Source organism: Neoarius graeffei, chromosome 19 (assembly GCF_027579695.1).
Source record: "Neoarius graeffei isolate fNeoGra1 chromosome 19, fNeoGra1.pri, whole genome shotgun sequence".
NCBI classification, from domain to species: Eukaryota; Metazoa; Chordata; class Actinopteri; order Siluriformes; family Ariidae; genus Neoarius; species Neoarius graeffei.
In genome coordinates this window covers 46,186,425-46,204,137 of record NC_083587.1, presented here as the reverse complement: position 1 = coordinate 46,204,137, position 17,713 = coordinate 46,186,425, and the positions used below count along the sequence as shown (strand labels likewise).

The window sequence follows — 17,713 nt, the reverse complement described above, 5'->3', positions numbered from 1 at the left end:
GACAGAAAATAGATCAGATCCCAAGTGTGCATGTCCAGCATTTCATACTTCACTGTGGAGGGGAAACTTATACCCAAGGCTCACTTCACCATTGAAGTGTGTGCCATGGGAAAGATAATGAAGCCAACTTTCATCGACACTCCTTGCCTCTCTTGGTAAATGAAGCCCTTGTGACCTTGTTGTCATGGCAAACTTGTTTCCATGGTCACACCTTTTCGAAGCTATCCAGAGGAGTCAAATTGTGAGGAAAATGAAACCTCAAGCAATTTGGCTGTGAAGTCCAGACTGCGCGCACACAAAACTACTTTTTCACCATTTTTTAAGGACGAGTACGTTAGTGGCCATCTTACCAATCGCTTTTCTGTCTGAAAGGAATAAACAAATTGAGCAAACAAAACCGATCATGCAGTAATTAACCTTAAAGTGTGCCACTGGGAGTTAAAAAGAGAATCTCACACACAAAAATATATGCGCATATACAAATTCCCCAGTCATGAAACCTTCTCTTCTCGAACACTTTATCCACATTAATACACACATCTGACTCCTGAATTTTTTGCTAACAAATGTATCTTAAGAACAAAATAAATATGACAGACGGCAAGCAGGTGTGTAATTGCGCACTGAGCAAGAAAAACAAAAAACAAAAACGTACAACTATTAGCTAGCTGCCATGCTTCTCACAATTTCTGTAAACATGAACTTCAGTTCAGTGCATTACTGACTGGTCTTTTATGCGTGGCTTCCAGACACATAGAGGATTATTATTATTATTATTACCACCATCATCACACAGACTGCTGATCTCCTTCACTACAGATGCTCTCACACACAAAATATTGAACACTATTTAATATTTTCAGTTTCGAATGGCATGGCCTGAACTTGACCGAGTCGATGTGAGATGTTCAGATTCAAGACACTGGACAATCTGCGATCACTGGGAGCACAAAACCAGTCCAATTATTCTACAGTGTAGAGCAGGGGTATTCAATTAAAAGTCACTGAGGTCCAGTTATTAAATTTTGTCCAAGTAGAAGGTCCAACCCGAAGTCCAGCTTGTGTCTTATAGCCTTCCCCTATGTCCACATTTTCATATGGGTTCAACAATATTTATTGTTAATTTCCAATGCAGGAAATGAACTGAGTGCACAACTATCTCTCATTCATCTCATCTCATTATCTGTAGCCGCTTTATCCTGTTCTACAGGGTCGCAGGCGAGCTGGAGCCTATCCCAGCTGACTACGGGCGAAAGGCGGGGTACACCCTGGACAAGTCGCCAGGTCATCACAGGGCTGACACACATGCCGCTTTTCCACTACCAACGCGGCTGAGTTGGGCTGAGCCGTGCCGTGCTGAGTTGGGCTGAGTCGAGCTGAGTGGGGCTGTTGGAGTTGCATTTCGACTACAACCGCGCTGAACCGTGCTGGCTGGAAGTGGGTGGACACATTGGGTGGAGTTAGCGAAAGTGGGTGGACGTCACGTGATGTCGTTAGGCGGCGCAAACAGTGACATCAGTGATCTTTTAAGCGGTAGTCTCACAACCCGGAGAGTAAACAATAAACATGGAGTCGTTAGTGTTGCTGGTCTTGGTGCTGTGGCTTGTTGTCGCCGACAACGCCAACAGATACTGGCAAGAGCGTATAGATGAGGCAAGGCGCATAAGGCTTCAGAAATTCTCGTAATTCTCCTTCTTCCGGGTTTACGGTGTTTACAGATCCCAGCGTGCTCGCGGGACGTGTGTGGGCGTGTGAGGACACTCCTCCTCACCAATCAGTGCACAGGGGAGTGTCTCCTCACGCCGCTAGCCCCACTTGGCTCGGTTTGGCTCGCTTCAGCCCCACTCCAAAACCGTGCGAGTTTTGGGGGCTGAGCAGGGCTGAAGTGAGCTGAGTCGTGCTGTTCTTAGATAGTCGAAACGCGAGCCGTGTCGGGCTGAAGTGAGCTGAAGCGAGCTTAAGTGAGCTGAAAAAGGGTAGTGGAAAAGGGCCAAGAGACACAGACAACCATTCACACTCACACCTACGGTCAATTTAGAGTCACCAGTTAACCTAACCTGCATGTCTTTGGACTGTGGGGGAAACCGGAGCACCCCGAGGAAACCCACACGGACACGGGGAGAACATGCAAACTCCACACAGAAAGGCCCTCGCCGGCCACGGGGCTCGAACCCGGACCTTCTTGCTGTGAGGCGACAGCGCTAACCATTACACCACCGTGCCACCCACAACTATCTCTTTTACCATAAATAAAAGTAGTCCCAGGAAAATAAATTCAAGGCCTTTATTTCAGATTAAAGAAAACAGAAACCTCAGAATAAAATAAATAAAAAAAGTGCAAACAGAGTGGAATAACTCCTTTTTCTCTTAAATTCAAGACGTCCCAACCTGAAGAATTGAAGGCCTACACTTCAATAAAAAAGTCAACTCAGAAAACATTAACTAAAAAGTGCAAACAGAGCGTTTACTTAACATTTTCTCTTCTTTGTTCTTAAAATAAGGAGGTCCCAGCCTAAAAAATGAGGGCCTACTTTTCAAGAAAACAAAAAGTCCACCTTTTCAGAAAACAAGTGGCTTTTTTGGGGGGGGGGAATGCAAACAGAACATTTTTCTTTGAACTTTTCTCTTTTAATTCTTCTTTTACTTTTCTTAATGAGAAAAATGGGCATGTGGCTGACCTGCTAGTAATTTAAATCTTGGTTGGAATGGAGTTAGTGCCATTCTCATGCAGATATGTAGGTGTTCATTGTTGAGCCTAGAACGGTACTCGGTTTTGACAATGTTCATAGTGGAAAAAGCTGACTCACAGCTGTAAGTCAATCCAAACATAGTCAAGGTGTGCAGTGCTACTTTGGTTAGACCAGGGAACACACTCTCAGAAACAGTCTGTAACCAGAAAGTAGCAGGGTCAGTTGTCTCAAAATGCTCTCTTAATGCAGCATTTCCTTGCAGATCAATGTCTCAGCAACGGCGTTTAAGCACTCCTTCACAACTGTCCCATCACTAAATGTTTTTTTATGTTGCCCCAAAATCTACGCTACTTTTAAGGAACATTCGTTTGCACGTTGCTGGGCTGTAAATGTATGTGTGATGAGTCGGGTAGACCTGTCATACTGTGCTTGCAGTTGGGTTATTTTGCGGCCCTCAGCTCGGACTTCAGGGGATAACTTTGCTCAAAAGAGCTGTGCTTCGTTTCGTAGTGGTGCTTCACGTTGCCGCTTTTAATTAATGCCACGTTTTCCGAGCATATGAGGCACACTGGTTTTGAACTGCTCGCCGGAACAATGAACATATATTTCTCCATCCATTCATCTTTAAAACAATGATTTTCCTTGTCTACTTTCCGCCGCCTTTTAGAGCAAGCCATGTTGTCTCGGTCGGTTGTCTCTGAACTTAAAGTGCCATTCCACCATTGGATGTATTCTTTGGCATAAAATACAATATATTTTATGACATGACGAGACAGAGAAATCTTTTAGCTTCAAAATGATATATCAAACATAATTTTTTGACAACGACAAGTATATTAATTTTGCGACCAAAGTCACCTACCCTTTTAATTTCCACGCGGTAGTGAAACGTGATGTCATCAGCAGGTTCCCCTTCTTGTGTACCACGTGTCGGTCTATTTTTAGACCAGGAAACCCCCAAAGTGAGAGAGTCATTTCTCCTCGTATATGGGGGCCAAAAAAATTGCGAAAAATTTTGAGTTAATCTTTCAGTTAGCTAGATTTATTGGTATTAGCTAGATTTATTGGTATTATTTTTATCGCGTTCTATCCGCCATTGCTGATAATATGTGCCACGTCACGCGTCACGTGGTACACAAGAAGGGGAACCTGCCGATGACATCCCGCGCGGAAATTAAAAGGGTAGGTGACTTTGGTCGCAAAATTAATATACTTTTCGTTGTCAAAAAAGTATGTTTGATATATCATTTTGAAGCTAAAAGATTTCTCTGTCTAGTGATACCGTTTATATATGTTGTCAAAATATATTGTATTTTATGCCAAAGAATACATCCAATGGTGGAATGGCACTTTAACTCTCTTCCTCTCTGCTTGCTGCTGTGCTGTGGTGCGCTGGGTAAACTAACGATTTTATTGGCTCAACTGAGTGAAGCTGTTGTCGTATTAACTGGAGTAGTATTAACTGGAGTAGCAGCGCCCGCTGTCAATAGCCACGACTGTCCAAAATAATGCTCCATGAAAATTACTTAATCTCGTGAATTTACCATTGGTCACGGGTCCGGACAGAACCATCACTGGGTCCGGATCCGGACCGAGGTCCGCCATTTGGTGATGCCTGGTGTAGAGGCTAAGACACTCTGCATAGTCACACAGGAGTCAGTTGTACAGCAGCTCTATGCAGTTGCACAGAAGAATGCTGCATTTGTACTGTCCGATTTAAAAATAAAATAAAATAATGACGAAAGCAGATTGCAACGAGGAAAAAAAAAAAACGTTAGATGGAGTATTCTGGATGTCTTGGAGCCACAACAAATCAGGACAATCACAGGGTGACAGACAGCAATGTTTTTAAAAAGCTCTAGTTTCCCACATCCACACTAACAGTATATAACTGATGCTGGAGATAACAGTTATATATTGACCACGAGTTGGCCTAGTGGTTAAGCCAAAAAAAAAAATGCTTTGTTTCCGACCCCCCATGACTCCGACCCCCTCTCAGTCTACAAAGCGTTCATGCGATGCACACAGCGTGGTTGTCCCTGGTCATAGACTAACGTCCGTACGTTATGCATAGCGCGAGTGTCTCTCGCATCATAAACAGCCGATTGTACGCATACGCGTGACTACCTCTAACAGGAAGCAACGAAAATGGCGGTGGTTTGTGTGCTGAAAGACGCGTGTCTTGCACATCGCAAGCCCAGTCTTAGACAAATTATGTCGCTAGAAAAAGAGACATTTAAAGACATTAAAGATTTGTTAGCTTGTACCAGTAGTTCTAGAGTAAATACAGAAATAATCTACGTGAAGCATCGGTTGACACACCGACAACAAACAGCACTCACTGTGTTGCTGTCAGAGTTTGAGGACTCGTGCGGGGGCGCCAGTAATACCCCCTGAACACTTTCTTGCCTCAGTTTGTGGTGTCAGAATGCCTCTCAACTGTGCAGATCCTGTTGAAATAGCCTACTATAGCAGTGGATTCGGAAGAACAAACATTTGTCCATATTGTCTTAAAGACTCTGTCTGGGTTAAACCTGATCTGAGAAAAAGATTTAAAACGGTTATTGAAGCATGTGACGAGTGTCTTCAAAAAGGCATAAAAGACATTTGCTACAGGCCGTATAGGAAGTAGACATTGAACAGCTGATCTTTACAGTTCAATGCACATGTTCAGTGTGAGAAGTGTGTGTATGGGTCAAAATACATGTTTGAAAAGTGGTCTTTAGTATTTATTTCTGAAAACAGAATACCTGCAAACATGCATTCAAACAGAGTGCTGTGTGGGTGGATATTTTATTGGGAATATGGAGGGGAAAAAAAAAAAAGAGTGGTAATAGCCATGGAAACATTTTTTCCAAAAACAAAAAAATCCCTACCAACCTACCCTAATTTTTCAAGGCATGTAACAGGAAACAAACAATTTTTTTTTGTTTGGCCTTAGCGTGTCCACCTCTCGATTGTGAGATCGCAAGTTCTACTTGCGGTTGGGTCGTACCAAAGACCATCATAAAAATGGTACCTACTACCGTCTGGCAAGGTAGGCTGCAATACAGATGTGTGGGAAGTCAAACTCTCGTGGTTACCAGAGGACTGGCCCCCCACTGTAACCCTAGCTATGTAATAGGTGAGAGCCCGAGGGCTACAGAAACGGAGATCGGCGCCACCCAATGTGCCCATGGCAAGGGAAGGACTTTAGACTTTGTTTTTAGGCTGGAGATACAAATTCAAACTTATTTTAAATAAGGCCAAAATTTGGGGACGGCTGTTTGGTTGGCTTCTGGATAGTATAATCCACCCAGTTCTATAATAATAATAATAATAAAACAAGAACTAAATACACATTCCACCATCTGATTCGGCCAGAATCATTTCTTTGTAGCACGCAGACCTACAGATCAGAAGATAAATCAGAATGCCGATATTACTGGCTGATATGGGCTAACTGTCGATAAATCAGTGATGGAGAGATAGAAGATGGATCGTCATTCATGCTATGAGCGTCGTCATTGCATAGTTTGTCCAGCAGGGGATACACTGCACCTCCACACACTGTTGACAACCCACGCTTGAAACACCACAAATCCCAACAATCAGCTGACTCAAGCAAAGTTGAACAGAGTTGCAGTGGCTCAGCAGTTTCAGTTGTACACAAATTAATGGCATAAATAAATGTACAAAATGCGTTTAGTTTTAACTGATTTTTTTTTTACAGTTCCTATATAAATATATGAATAAAGTAACCTAAAGTATTTCATAGTTATATTAAAGGAGAAGTGAAGGCAATTTTTTTATTATCAAAATTCTATATCTCATTTTATTAAATACAGGAATGCATTTTTGATAGCCATTTTGTCACTGCTATAGCAAGTTATGAGTGTTTGAAATACGCTATGTAATATATCAGTCCATATGTCAAAGCAATGGCCGTAAACGAGATTCGTTGAGACCTGTGCAAGACATCGGAGGACGGAAGTAAAACGTACAGTGGAAATCAAAGTGACCGACATCTGACAACGTTGTCAAAGGACGCGCACGCCCTCTTTCGAATGCTGATGTAATCAAGCTGGAAGTTTTGTTTGTTTTGATAGCAATCAGGAAAGTTTGAAAAAAAAAAAGTAGGCAGTAATCGTCATTTAAACTCATTTTTGTACAATATTTCATTTATATATATATATATATATATATATATATATATATATATGTATGTGTGTGTGTATGTATGTGTGTGTGTATATATATATATGTGTGTGTGTGTGTGTGTGTGTATATATATATATATATATATATATATATATATATATACACATACACACACATATACATACACACACACACATATGTGTGTGTGTGTGTGTGTGTGTGTGTGTGTGTGTGTGTATATATATATACATACATACATACATACATACATACATACATACATACATACATACATACATACACACACACACACGCCCAGAGGCCTCAGTCAATATTTTCAAGACCTTGGTCACGGTATTTCACGATACAGACCGACCTTAAGCTGGTAAATAATATATATAAATCAGAGCACTAATAATTAAAAAAAATTAAAAAAACCCCTAAATTTTACTAAAAATTAAAAAAAGCTAATAAGAGCAGTAATAGATAAACTAGATGCTTGTAAAATATTATAAAAAAGTGGTTTAATAAAATTTGGTTTTAGAAGAACAGCCTCTTGTATGTAGTTCACGTTCTCGGATTTAGCAGTCTGATTGCTGCGGGAAAGAAACCATTTAACAGCCGAGTCGTCCTTGATCTGATGCTTCTGCATCTTTTCCCAAACTGCACGAATGTGAACATGCCATGAGAGGGATGAATGGGATCCTTTATGATGCAGCTTGTTTGGTGTTTTTTTCAGACGCCCTCCAAGCAACAGGAAGAAAACAGAAAAAAGTCCATTTCGACAGCTACTTAATAATAAGCACCACAGTCCCACCCACCTGTTTTCTATTGGCTCAAAAACTCACAAGACAAAGTTCACCCACGTAGAGTCAGCGAGACGAAGTGACCGTAACCGCTACCAGAAATAAATGCACCTTTCATATCCTGCCCCGAAATGGAGTTTCCACCAGGTCATTTTTATTCAAGTTTGTTTCACCTGTGAAAGCAGGAAAAAATGTCTTTCAGGTGTCTCCTGTATCACCGAAGCACGGGGTCAAAATTCATAAACACTACGGCTAAAGTGGAGATGCCAGCACCTCCGCTTTACATAAGCAAACACAATCGTTTGACCTTCTCTCCTCAGCTGTGCTCAAAGGCAGTATTTGCCACCTGCATGCAGATCAGCGATGTTTAAATATCAGTCAGAATCCACAGCCGGGAATCATGCCAAGCCCAAGTCGCATACACACAGATGCCAGGGAGAAACCTACAACATCTCACGCACACACAGAGAGATCGAGAGAGAGAGAGAGAGACTAACCTGTGCCAACAGGTTGGCTTTGCTTCTGAGAGGTCTGAACTGATTGATGGTTGGCACATTAAGCACAGAGACTGCACTTGAGCCAAATTGGTATTCAGTGCTGCCAAAACCAGGCCAGAAAGTTCACACTGAAATAAAGGGCATATCAGATTCACACCTACACTCTGCATTTTACCCGAGTGGATCTAAACAGGCACACAATGTTTTTATCACTGGCTTATCTGAATGACACAGAGAGAAGGAGGCAGAACGAGGAAGTTTGATGGTAAATGCAGGCTGTAACTTTGTAATTGGCACACTCTTATCTTTTAATTGAATGTGTCATTTCTATTGGAAGGTTTTTTTTTTCCCCCCAAATGAGACGGAAGGGATGGAAAAGCTGTCTGGTAATTAAGTAGTGGGAGAAAAAGTAAACACATTTCATGGATCAGTGTTTGCATTCCGCTTGCTACACCTGCCACACACACACCCACACACACACCCACACACATATATATACACACTATTCTCCTTATGAGGACCTTCCATCAACAATTATTGTCACGAATTAATTCTACGCTACACCGAAATCTAACCCCGACCATAACCTCAGTAATTAAAAAGCAACATAAAAGAAACAAATTGTGCAGTTTTTATTTAAAAAAAAAAAAACGCACTTAATGCATTTGTGGGCACCAGCAAAAATAACCACAAGGGCAAAAGTGTCAGATTTTCCAATCCTTGTGGGGATATTTTTTATACCTTGCCCCCCACCCCCCACTCACACATATGCCGATCCACATGGATGCACACACAGCTTTCAATCACACTAGAGACCTCAGACAATACAGAGTCCCATCAGGCTGAAGTTATGGTCCATGCTCACACAGCAAAGTCAATCAAAAGTGCCGATACGATCAATACATCACTGGTGCTACACACACACACACACACACACACACACACACACACACACACACATTCACGTACCCTTCAAGCCGAACGTCGGGCAGTGAACGGTTGAGTGCGATCATCTCGCTGGCCATCAGGTTGAACTGGTTGATCTTAAACATCTCCTTCATCTTCTCCTGCTGCTCTTTGGGAATCACCACCGGCTTCCCCATTTCACCAGGACCTTCATGAGGCCTTGGGACCACCTCTGGAAGAAACCAAATAGCAAATCAGATTGTTACTGTCCATTTAAACGCACTCGCTTTGTCTAACTCGATTGTCTCCAGCTCACAGATCTGGAGGTTACACGGGTTACAGTGATGGCAGTCTAACAGAGCATGTGCACTATAAGTGCGTGTTTAGTTTTGTTATAGCCTGGAACACGAGTTGGTAAATTTCAGATCGTGGTTGAGATGGAGACCCACTAAAGGATTTCAGTGGACCGGACCAAAAATTCAGAGGATAAAACAAACAAACAAACAAACAAAAAAAATGCAGAAAAGCTTCTAAACAAAATTGATAAGTAAGTAAATAAATAAATAAAATCTGGCCATAGTTTAGAGAGTCCAGTTTTATAAACATGACCCAGTTGCAGCTCCTGTAGCAGATGAGCTGCTGTTCATCCAATCACATGCATTTATGCAAATTATTTCACCAAGGACAGCTAATCTAGCCTGGGCCCGCCCATCCTAAGTGTGACGCAACACGAGGGCCTGTTGCGAGCTTAGTCTGGCAAGGCAAGCTATCTACAGCTCTTCCAAGCTCCCGAAAAATCGGGAGCCAATCAACTTTGAGCATCTCCAACGGCCCTGGGTAGAGGCGTGTTCAAGGCACTGACGTAGTAGAACTGCGACCGGAAGCCATAGATTGTTTACAGAATCTATGCCGGAAGCGCTTCATTCACTAGAAACATTACGAACATGGAGCAAGTTCTCATTGAAAACGGAGCAAAGAGCAGCCCTGGAGGTATTTATTGAAAGGAAGGACGTTTTCGCCTTGCTCCCGACCGGCTTCGGTAAGAGTTTAATCTACCAGTTAGCCCCGTCGCGTCGCATACGTCAGAGGAAAGAGTGATGGGATTGGTTTAAGCTTCGTCACAGCCTTTTCTGGCTTCGACCAGTAGCAAACTGAGGCATTTCAGGGAGGCGGGTCAACCACGCGCTTTGGGAAACGGTTGGGCTTAATATCTTTGCCAGACCAAATGCTCGCAGAGCTTTGAAGTCGCGTTAGCCAGACTACAGCTAATCAGACAAGTGACTAACTACAACGCCGAAAGGGAAGTGTTTTCGCAGATATTCATAAATTTTCCTTTTTATTTTTTTAATTCTCAAATCTGATTAGTACAGAGCCCCATAAGGGTCATGGAGAGGATTTTTTTAGCTAATTTTATGATCCTTCATGATACTTTTGCGTTAACCCTAACTTTAAGTAATGTAAGGAAACACAAAAGTATGGTGAGGTAAGGAAAAGTATTATGTAGTAAAGGAAAAGAATCGCAAGGTAACGGACAAGTATTGCAAGGTAAGGAAAAGCGTTGAGATAGCGCAAAAGAATTGCGTGCTAAGGAAAAGTACTGCGAGGAAACAATAAAAAAATATATATATATATTGCAAGGTAATGCAATATTTTTTGGTCAGATAAACAAACAAATAAATAAATCCACACCGTAACCCTTAAGGGGCTCTGTTGTTGCATCTTATCAGGAATTTTGTGTCAGTGGACAGCTGTGAATTTTAGCTGAGCAGTCACGGCTGATAATACCAGCTGAGGTGTAAACCACAGATATTATACAAATATCATGATACATTATATCCAGGCTTGTAGTACTCGAATCCAGGTCTCGAACTCAGGTTCGACTCGTGCCCCAATTTTAAGGGCTCGTGACTTGACTTGGACTTGATAACGTTAATGGCGCTAAAATGCCTGGAGAGAAGCCCCTAGGATTGTCCGCTTTGCTTATACAGACTTCTCGTGCAGTGGGGAAAAAAATGCACTGCTGTGTGTTCCATATGTAGAAGAACTATCGAGGAGACGATGTGAACAAACTCGAACTTCAATTATCATTTGGTAAGACTCCACCCAGAGAAGGAAGTGACACGCTATGTTCATTGCTCTGTTGATAGCGGGGCTTGCTGAGCAATGAACTAGTTAGTGTTAACCCTCTTTCATGTTATTTGCCCTGTTGATAGCAGGGCTTGTGTCGGACTCGACTCGGATCAGTAGCGGACTCGACTCGGATCAGGTCAGTAGCGGACTCGACTCGGATCAGGTCAGTAGCGGACTCGACTCGGATCGGCAGTGGACTCGACTCGGTTCGGGTCAGATCAGTAGTGGACTCGACTCAACTTGGGTCAGTAGCGGACTCGACTCGGATCGGCAGCAGACTTGACTCGGCTTGGGTCAGATCAGTAGTGGACTTGACTCAACTTGGGTCAGTAGCGGGCTCGACTCAGATCGGCTCAGGTCAGTAGCAGACTCCACTCGGATCGGCAGCAGATTTGACTCGGCTCGGGTCAGATCAGTAGTGGACTCGACTCAACTTGGGTCAGTAGTGGACTCGACTCGGATCGGCAGCAGACTTGACTCAGCTTGGGTCAGATCAGTAGTGGACTTGACTCAACTTGGGTCAGTAGCGGGCTCGACTCTGCTCGGCTCAGGTCAGTAGCAGACTCCACTTGGATCGGCAGCGGATTTGACTCGACTCGGGTCAGATCAGTAGTGAACTCGACTCAACTTGGGTCAGTAGCAGACTCGACTCGGCAGCGGACTCGACTTGGAATTTTCTTTAATGACTTGGACTTGACGCAGACTTGTACACGGGACTCGAGACTGGTCTCGGACTCTAGGTTTAAGTGACTCGACTACAACACTGATTATATCGCAATACACTTTTCCAAGAGATTGTTGGAATCATGATATCTTTTATATATTTCTGAAAATACTTTTAAAAAATAATAAACAACGAATCATTTCTGCTGTTTAACATCTTTATAGGATTTATTTTTACATTTTCCTCCCTTTCAGTGTTACTGTTATATACAAGTTAACCAAACCTACAGTACTGTACAAGTCAGAACCCACCCTTTTGTATTTTAATCAACCTATACAAACAAAATATTTACAGATTTCATGCTGGTTTACTGCTGAAAACCTCTGTGTGAGATATGAACAACAATGCATCATGATGCAGAAATATATTTAACAAGAAATGACTAAAAGCTTCAACAGTAAAGAGCTTCAGTTCTATACTGCAGTTTGCCTAAAACACGTCTATTCCTTACTCATATCACCTTCGGAAAGGATGATTAAAGCCTTTAACCTGACATCACTCTGTTAATTGGTAACACACCACTATATGTACTTCTGCAGTTCATTTTGTCCTGAGCAGATGCAAATATTTGCTGTAGCTAATTCCACAAATGCACTAATAATGCATAATGCATGAGTTGTATGATGGGATGTGTATATCAGGTCGACTGCGGACACCTCCGTCAAGGTTAGGAAGTGGAAAACTTTGAGATATTATGTTGTGCGTGTGTGGATCAGACTCCAGTCAGGCTGCCTGCAGGGCAAATGAGGCTTCGCTGTTATTCATCATCACAAGGCTCTGCGCTGTGATGAGGTTGTTCATGGGCAATAAATAAATAAAATTTGACTAGAACTGCAGCCTGTAGAATATCACCTGATATGTAGAACTGCAGCGGTGAAGTCGGCTCTCTTTACTCGAGTTGTGTGTTAAAAAGTGAGGCGGCAAAGTCTTCATGCAGAGATCGCTGTGTGTGTCGTAGCGTGGGCCGTGCCAAAATATTTCAAAGCCGAAAAAGGAAAATGCTGGAAAACGTGTCATGTTTAGAAAACTTGAGTAAAGATCCAGAATACTGAATAAGCCGAAAATATCCTTTCTCACTCAATAATTTATGAGATAGCTTCACTTGAACAAGACGGCCAAATGCACAGATCGCTGGCTAAATGATTTCCGACTTGGGCTGGTACCATGACTAATAATCCATCTGTCTATAATCTATAAATCTCCTAAAGACCAGTCTCTCTTAAAGATGTGTGCGTGTGCACGCGCGTGTGTGAGATCAGGTACTGAGCTTTCATGATTACTTAAAGCCAAATGAATGCTTTAGTGAGATTAAGGTCAGATTTTCAGCACTGGCAAAGAGATTATGTTATCTTTAGCATGTTAATGTCTCCGCTGCTTTAATCCTAGAGTGTCTTTACGCTGTGTGTGCTTAATAAAAGCATTGTGTACTAAAGTCAAGTCAAGTTTATTTGTATAGCGCTTTTAACAATAAACATTGTCGCAAAGCAGCTTTACAGAATTTGAACGACTTAAAATATGAGCTAATTTTATCCCTAGTCTATCCCCAATGAGCAAGCCTGTGGCAACGGTGGCAAGGAAAAACTCCCTCAGACGACATGAGGAAGAAACCTCGAGAAGAACCAGACTCAAAAGGGAACCCATCCTCATTTGGGCAGCAACAGACAACATGACTATAATATTAACAGTCCGAACATAAAGTCAGCTTCGTTGATGCTATAAACCCCCCACCGACAGAAACCCGAGTGCAAAACCGTTCATGACAACCGCAGCCCTCAAGTCGGCCGCAGCCCTAAAGTCGCCAAGTCGGCCGCAGCCCTAAAGTCGCCAAGTCGGCCGCAGCCCTAAAGTCGCCAAGTCGGCCGCAGCCCTAAAGTCGCCAAGTCGGCCGCAGCCCTAAAGTCGGCCGCAGCCCTAAAGTCGGCAAGTCGGCCGCAGCCCTAAAGTCGGCAAGTCGGCCGCAGCCCTAAAGTCGCCAAGTCGGCCGCAGCCCTAAAGTCGCCAAGTCGGCCGCAGCCCTAAAGTCGCCAAGTCGGCCGCAGCCCTAAAGTCGCCAAGTCGGCCGCAGCCCTAAAGTCGCCAAGTCGGCCGCAGCCCTAAAGTCGCCAAGTCGGCCGCAGCCCTAAAGTCGCCAAGTCGGCCGCAGCCCTAAAGTCGCCAAGTCGGCCGCAGCCCTAAAGTCGGCAAGTCGGCCGCAGCCCTAAAGTCGGCAAGTCGGCCGCAGCCCTAAAGTCGGCAAATCAACTGCAGTCCCCAGCAACAAAAGCACCACTGCAAGAGTCCAGAGCGTCCTCCAGGCACGACCCCCAACTGTCCATATGGGGCTGCCCTCCACAAGAGCGATGCGATGTAAAGTATTTTACTTCAATACCAACGTCACAAAAACATGGTTGAGGAAACAAGAAATTTCAGCAAAGCATACTGAACAAATAAATCCCATCTTCCATATGCAAGTTAGGACCACAGAGAGATTCAGGCTGAACTGTTTGTCGTCGTTGTGACTCTCTTTGGTCTGTGTGCGCGTTAAGGATATAACCGAATACAAATACATGAATTAGAATGAACAAATAATGTATTCTAAACCAGTACAAATACAGATATTAACAGTAGGTGCATTTGTATTTCTTTGCCAGAAAGCCTGCTAGAAGGGTTCACAGTGCATCGGGTTGAAACTGTTGGCGCGTCTCGGGATCCCATGGGACACAACAAAACATTTGTGTAAGAGTTATTATGAGGACAAATGAGCATCAGAAATGCAACTCGCAGGACAATGAAAGACTATGTTCATCATGAACAGCTGACTGGTTTGTTTATGTTTTGAGGTCAGTGGCAGCTGGTGATAAAATTTTTGAAAGGGGCGCAGTTCAGATTCAAATACCACGTTGTATACACGGCTCATCTGAATCCTCAGAAAGCAATAAAATCATTTTTAAAATCAGCATTTTGCAAATTGCTGATTTCTTTAGTAATCGGGGTCCTGATCACCTTGCCAGGGTTTATTTCATGATGAAGACCGGCTTGCTAGACATGATCCCTTACTTAAAGGATATATTATTGGTATATTAACAAGACTGGACTGATATTTGCAAAATTACACTTTAAAGGAACAGCCCACCGTACTTCCATAATGAAATATGCTCTTATCTGAATTGAGACGAGCTGCTCCGTACCTCTCCGAGCTTTGCGCGACCTCCCAGTCAGTCAGACGCACTGTCACTCCTGTTAGCAATGTAGCTAGGCTCAGCATGGCCAATGGTATTTTTTGGGGCTGTAGTTAGATGCGACCAAACTCTTCCGCGTTTTTCCTGTTTATATAGGTTTATATGACCAGTGATATGAAACAAGTTCAGTTACACAAATTGAAACGTAGCGATTTTCTATGCTATGGAAAGTCCGCACTATAATGACAGGCGTACTAACACCTTCTGCGCGCTTCGGCAGCGCATTGATACGGAGCTCAGATATCAATGCGCTGCCGAAGCGCGCAGAAGGTGTTAGTACGCCTGTCATTATAGTGCGGACTTTCCATAGCATAGAAAATCGCTACGTTTCAATTTGTGTAACTGAACTTGTTTCATGTCACTGGTCATATAAACCTATGTAAACAGGAAAAACGCGGAATAGTTTGGTCGCATCTAACTACAGCCCCAAAAAATACCATTGGCCATACTGAGCCTAGCTACATTGCTAACAGGAGTGACAGCGCGTCTGACTGACTGGGAGGTCGCGCAAAGCTCGGAGAGGTACGGAGCAGCTCGTCTCAATTCAGATAAGAGCATATTTCATTATGGAAGTACGGTGGACTGTTCCTTTAAACACAAATACTGGAAAAAAAATGCACCCGAGAATGCAGACTTTCCCAGGCTCCTGTGAACCTGACTTTGTATTGAGAAAAAACTAAGTAAATACCCAAGAACAACATATAGTAAATAAATAAGTCTCCGAACGCTAATCCTGTAGCCTGCATCCAGCAAGTTAGCAATGCTAAGCTTGCCCCCAAAAAACCCTGAGCCCCAGTTATAGTTTTTGAATCAAAAAGATGTTTTTGGTGTTGTCCTCCATCATTATGCTGGAGCTTTAGTGCCAACACTTTGAAATAGCAAACAGGGAAATCGACAGTGTTGTAGTCGAGTCACTAAACCTCGAGTCCGAGTCCCCAGTGTTCAAGTCCAAGTCATGAAAGAAAATTGAGTCGAGTCCGAGAACAAGACTCCAATTTGACGGTGGCTGTTGCTGCCTTTATGTGAAAGCATCTCTGCTACTGTGTTGGACTAACGTTACTGCTCGACTGCCCCATTTTAGTTAATAGGCTACAGATAAAAAGCTTGTTCATCGCTCAGCAAGCCCTGCCCACTATCAACAGGGCAAATAACATGACAGAGGGTTAACACTAGCTAGTTCATCGCTTAGCAAGCCCCGCTATCAACAGAGCAATGAACATAGCGTGTCACTTCCTTCTCTGGGTGGAGTCTTGCCAAATGAAGATTGAAGTTCGAGGTTGTCCACGTCGTCTCCTCGATAGTTCTTCTACATATAGAACACATAGCAGTGCATTTTTTCCCACTGCACGAGAAGTCTGTATCAGCAAAGTGGACAATCCTAGGGGCTTCTCTCCAGGCATTTTAGCGCCATTAAAGGGGAACTGAAGGCAAATTGATCATCAAAATTCTATTTAACTCATTTTATTAAATACAGGAATGCATTTTTGATCGCTATTTTGTCACTGCTATAGCAAGTTATGAATGCTTGAAATACGCTATGTAATACATCAGTCCATATATCAAAGCAATGGCCGTAAACGAGATTCGCTGAGACCTGTGCGAGACATCGTAGGACGGAAGTAAAACGTACAGCGGAAGTCAAAGTGACCAACATCTGAATGTTGTCAAAAGACGTGTGCGCCCTCTTTCGAATGCTGATATAATCAAGCCGGAAGTTTTGTTTGTTTTGATAGCAATCAGGAAAGTTTGAAAAAAGTAGGCAGTAATCCTCATTTAAACTCGTTTTTGTGCAATACTTCGTTTGGAAAACAGTTTTCAAAATGGTGCCACTGACACCTGGCTGACACTTCACGTTTCGAAGTCTTGAACAAGTCTCGTGAAGATCGCGCGGATAAGCGACCCCTGCCATGGACCAAACAAACTAAATCCAACATGGCTGAAAACCAAATAGGTCGATAAGTATAATATTTAATTGCAATTAGTTGCCGATACAAGTCACGATACAAGGTTACTAAAACCGAAAACGTAATTGAATAACACGTTAATTAAGAAATAATGCAAGCTTAAAAATGACTTTAGTTCTCTTTTAACATTAGTTTGTTCCTGAACATGACGTATGAACAGGTGAATGCGCATCTCTTGCACAAAATTAGTATAAAAGTTAATGTAGATATAAATATCTTGTGCCAAATTATTATGGCATGCTACAAAAAAAATAAAGAAAAAAATCCGAGTCCTCGTCTCCAATTTACGAGTTTGAGTCCAAGTCATCAATGCTCAAGTCCAAGTCAAGTCACGAGTCCTTAAAATTAGGGCACGAATCAGAATCGAGTACTACAAGCCTAGAAATCTCATCTCATCTCATTATCTCTAGCCGCTTTATCCTGTTCTACAGGGTCGCAGGCAAGCTGGAGCCTATTCCAGCTGACTACGGGCGAAAGGCGGGGTACACCCTGGACAAGTCGCCAGGTCATCACAGGGCTGACACATAGACACAGACAACCATTCACACTCACATTCACACCTACGGTCAATTTAGAGTCACCAGTTAACCTAACCTGCATGTCTTTGGACTGTGGGGGAAACCGGAGCACCCGGAGGA

General features: G+C 43.0%; 1 protein-coding gene across 1 annotated transcript in view; it reads right to left on the bottom strand.

Moving 5' to 3' along the window:
* galnt1 (UDP-N-acetyl-alpha-D-galactosamine:polypeptide N-acetylgalactosaminyltransferase 1) overlaps positions 1-17,713 on the bottom strand; it is a 296,582-nt gene that overhangs the window by 79,734 nt on the left and 199,135 nt on the right. Inside the window, exon 5 of the mRNA XM_060900168.1 lies at positions 9,103-9,271. Within this exon, the coding sequence (XP_060756151.1) occupies positions 9,103-9,271 (169 nt within the window). The remainder of the gene's footprint in view (positions 1-9,102; positions 9,272-17,713) is intronic.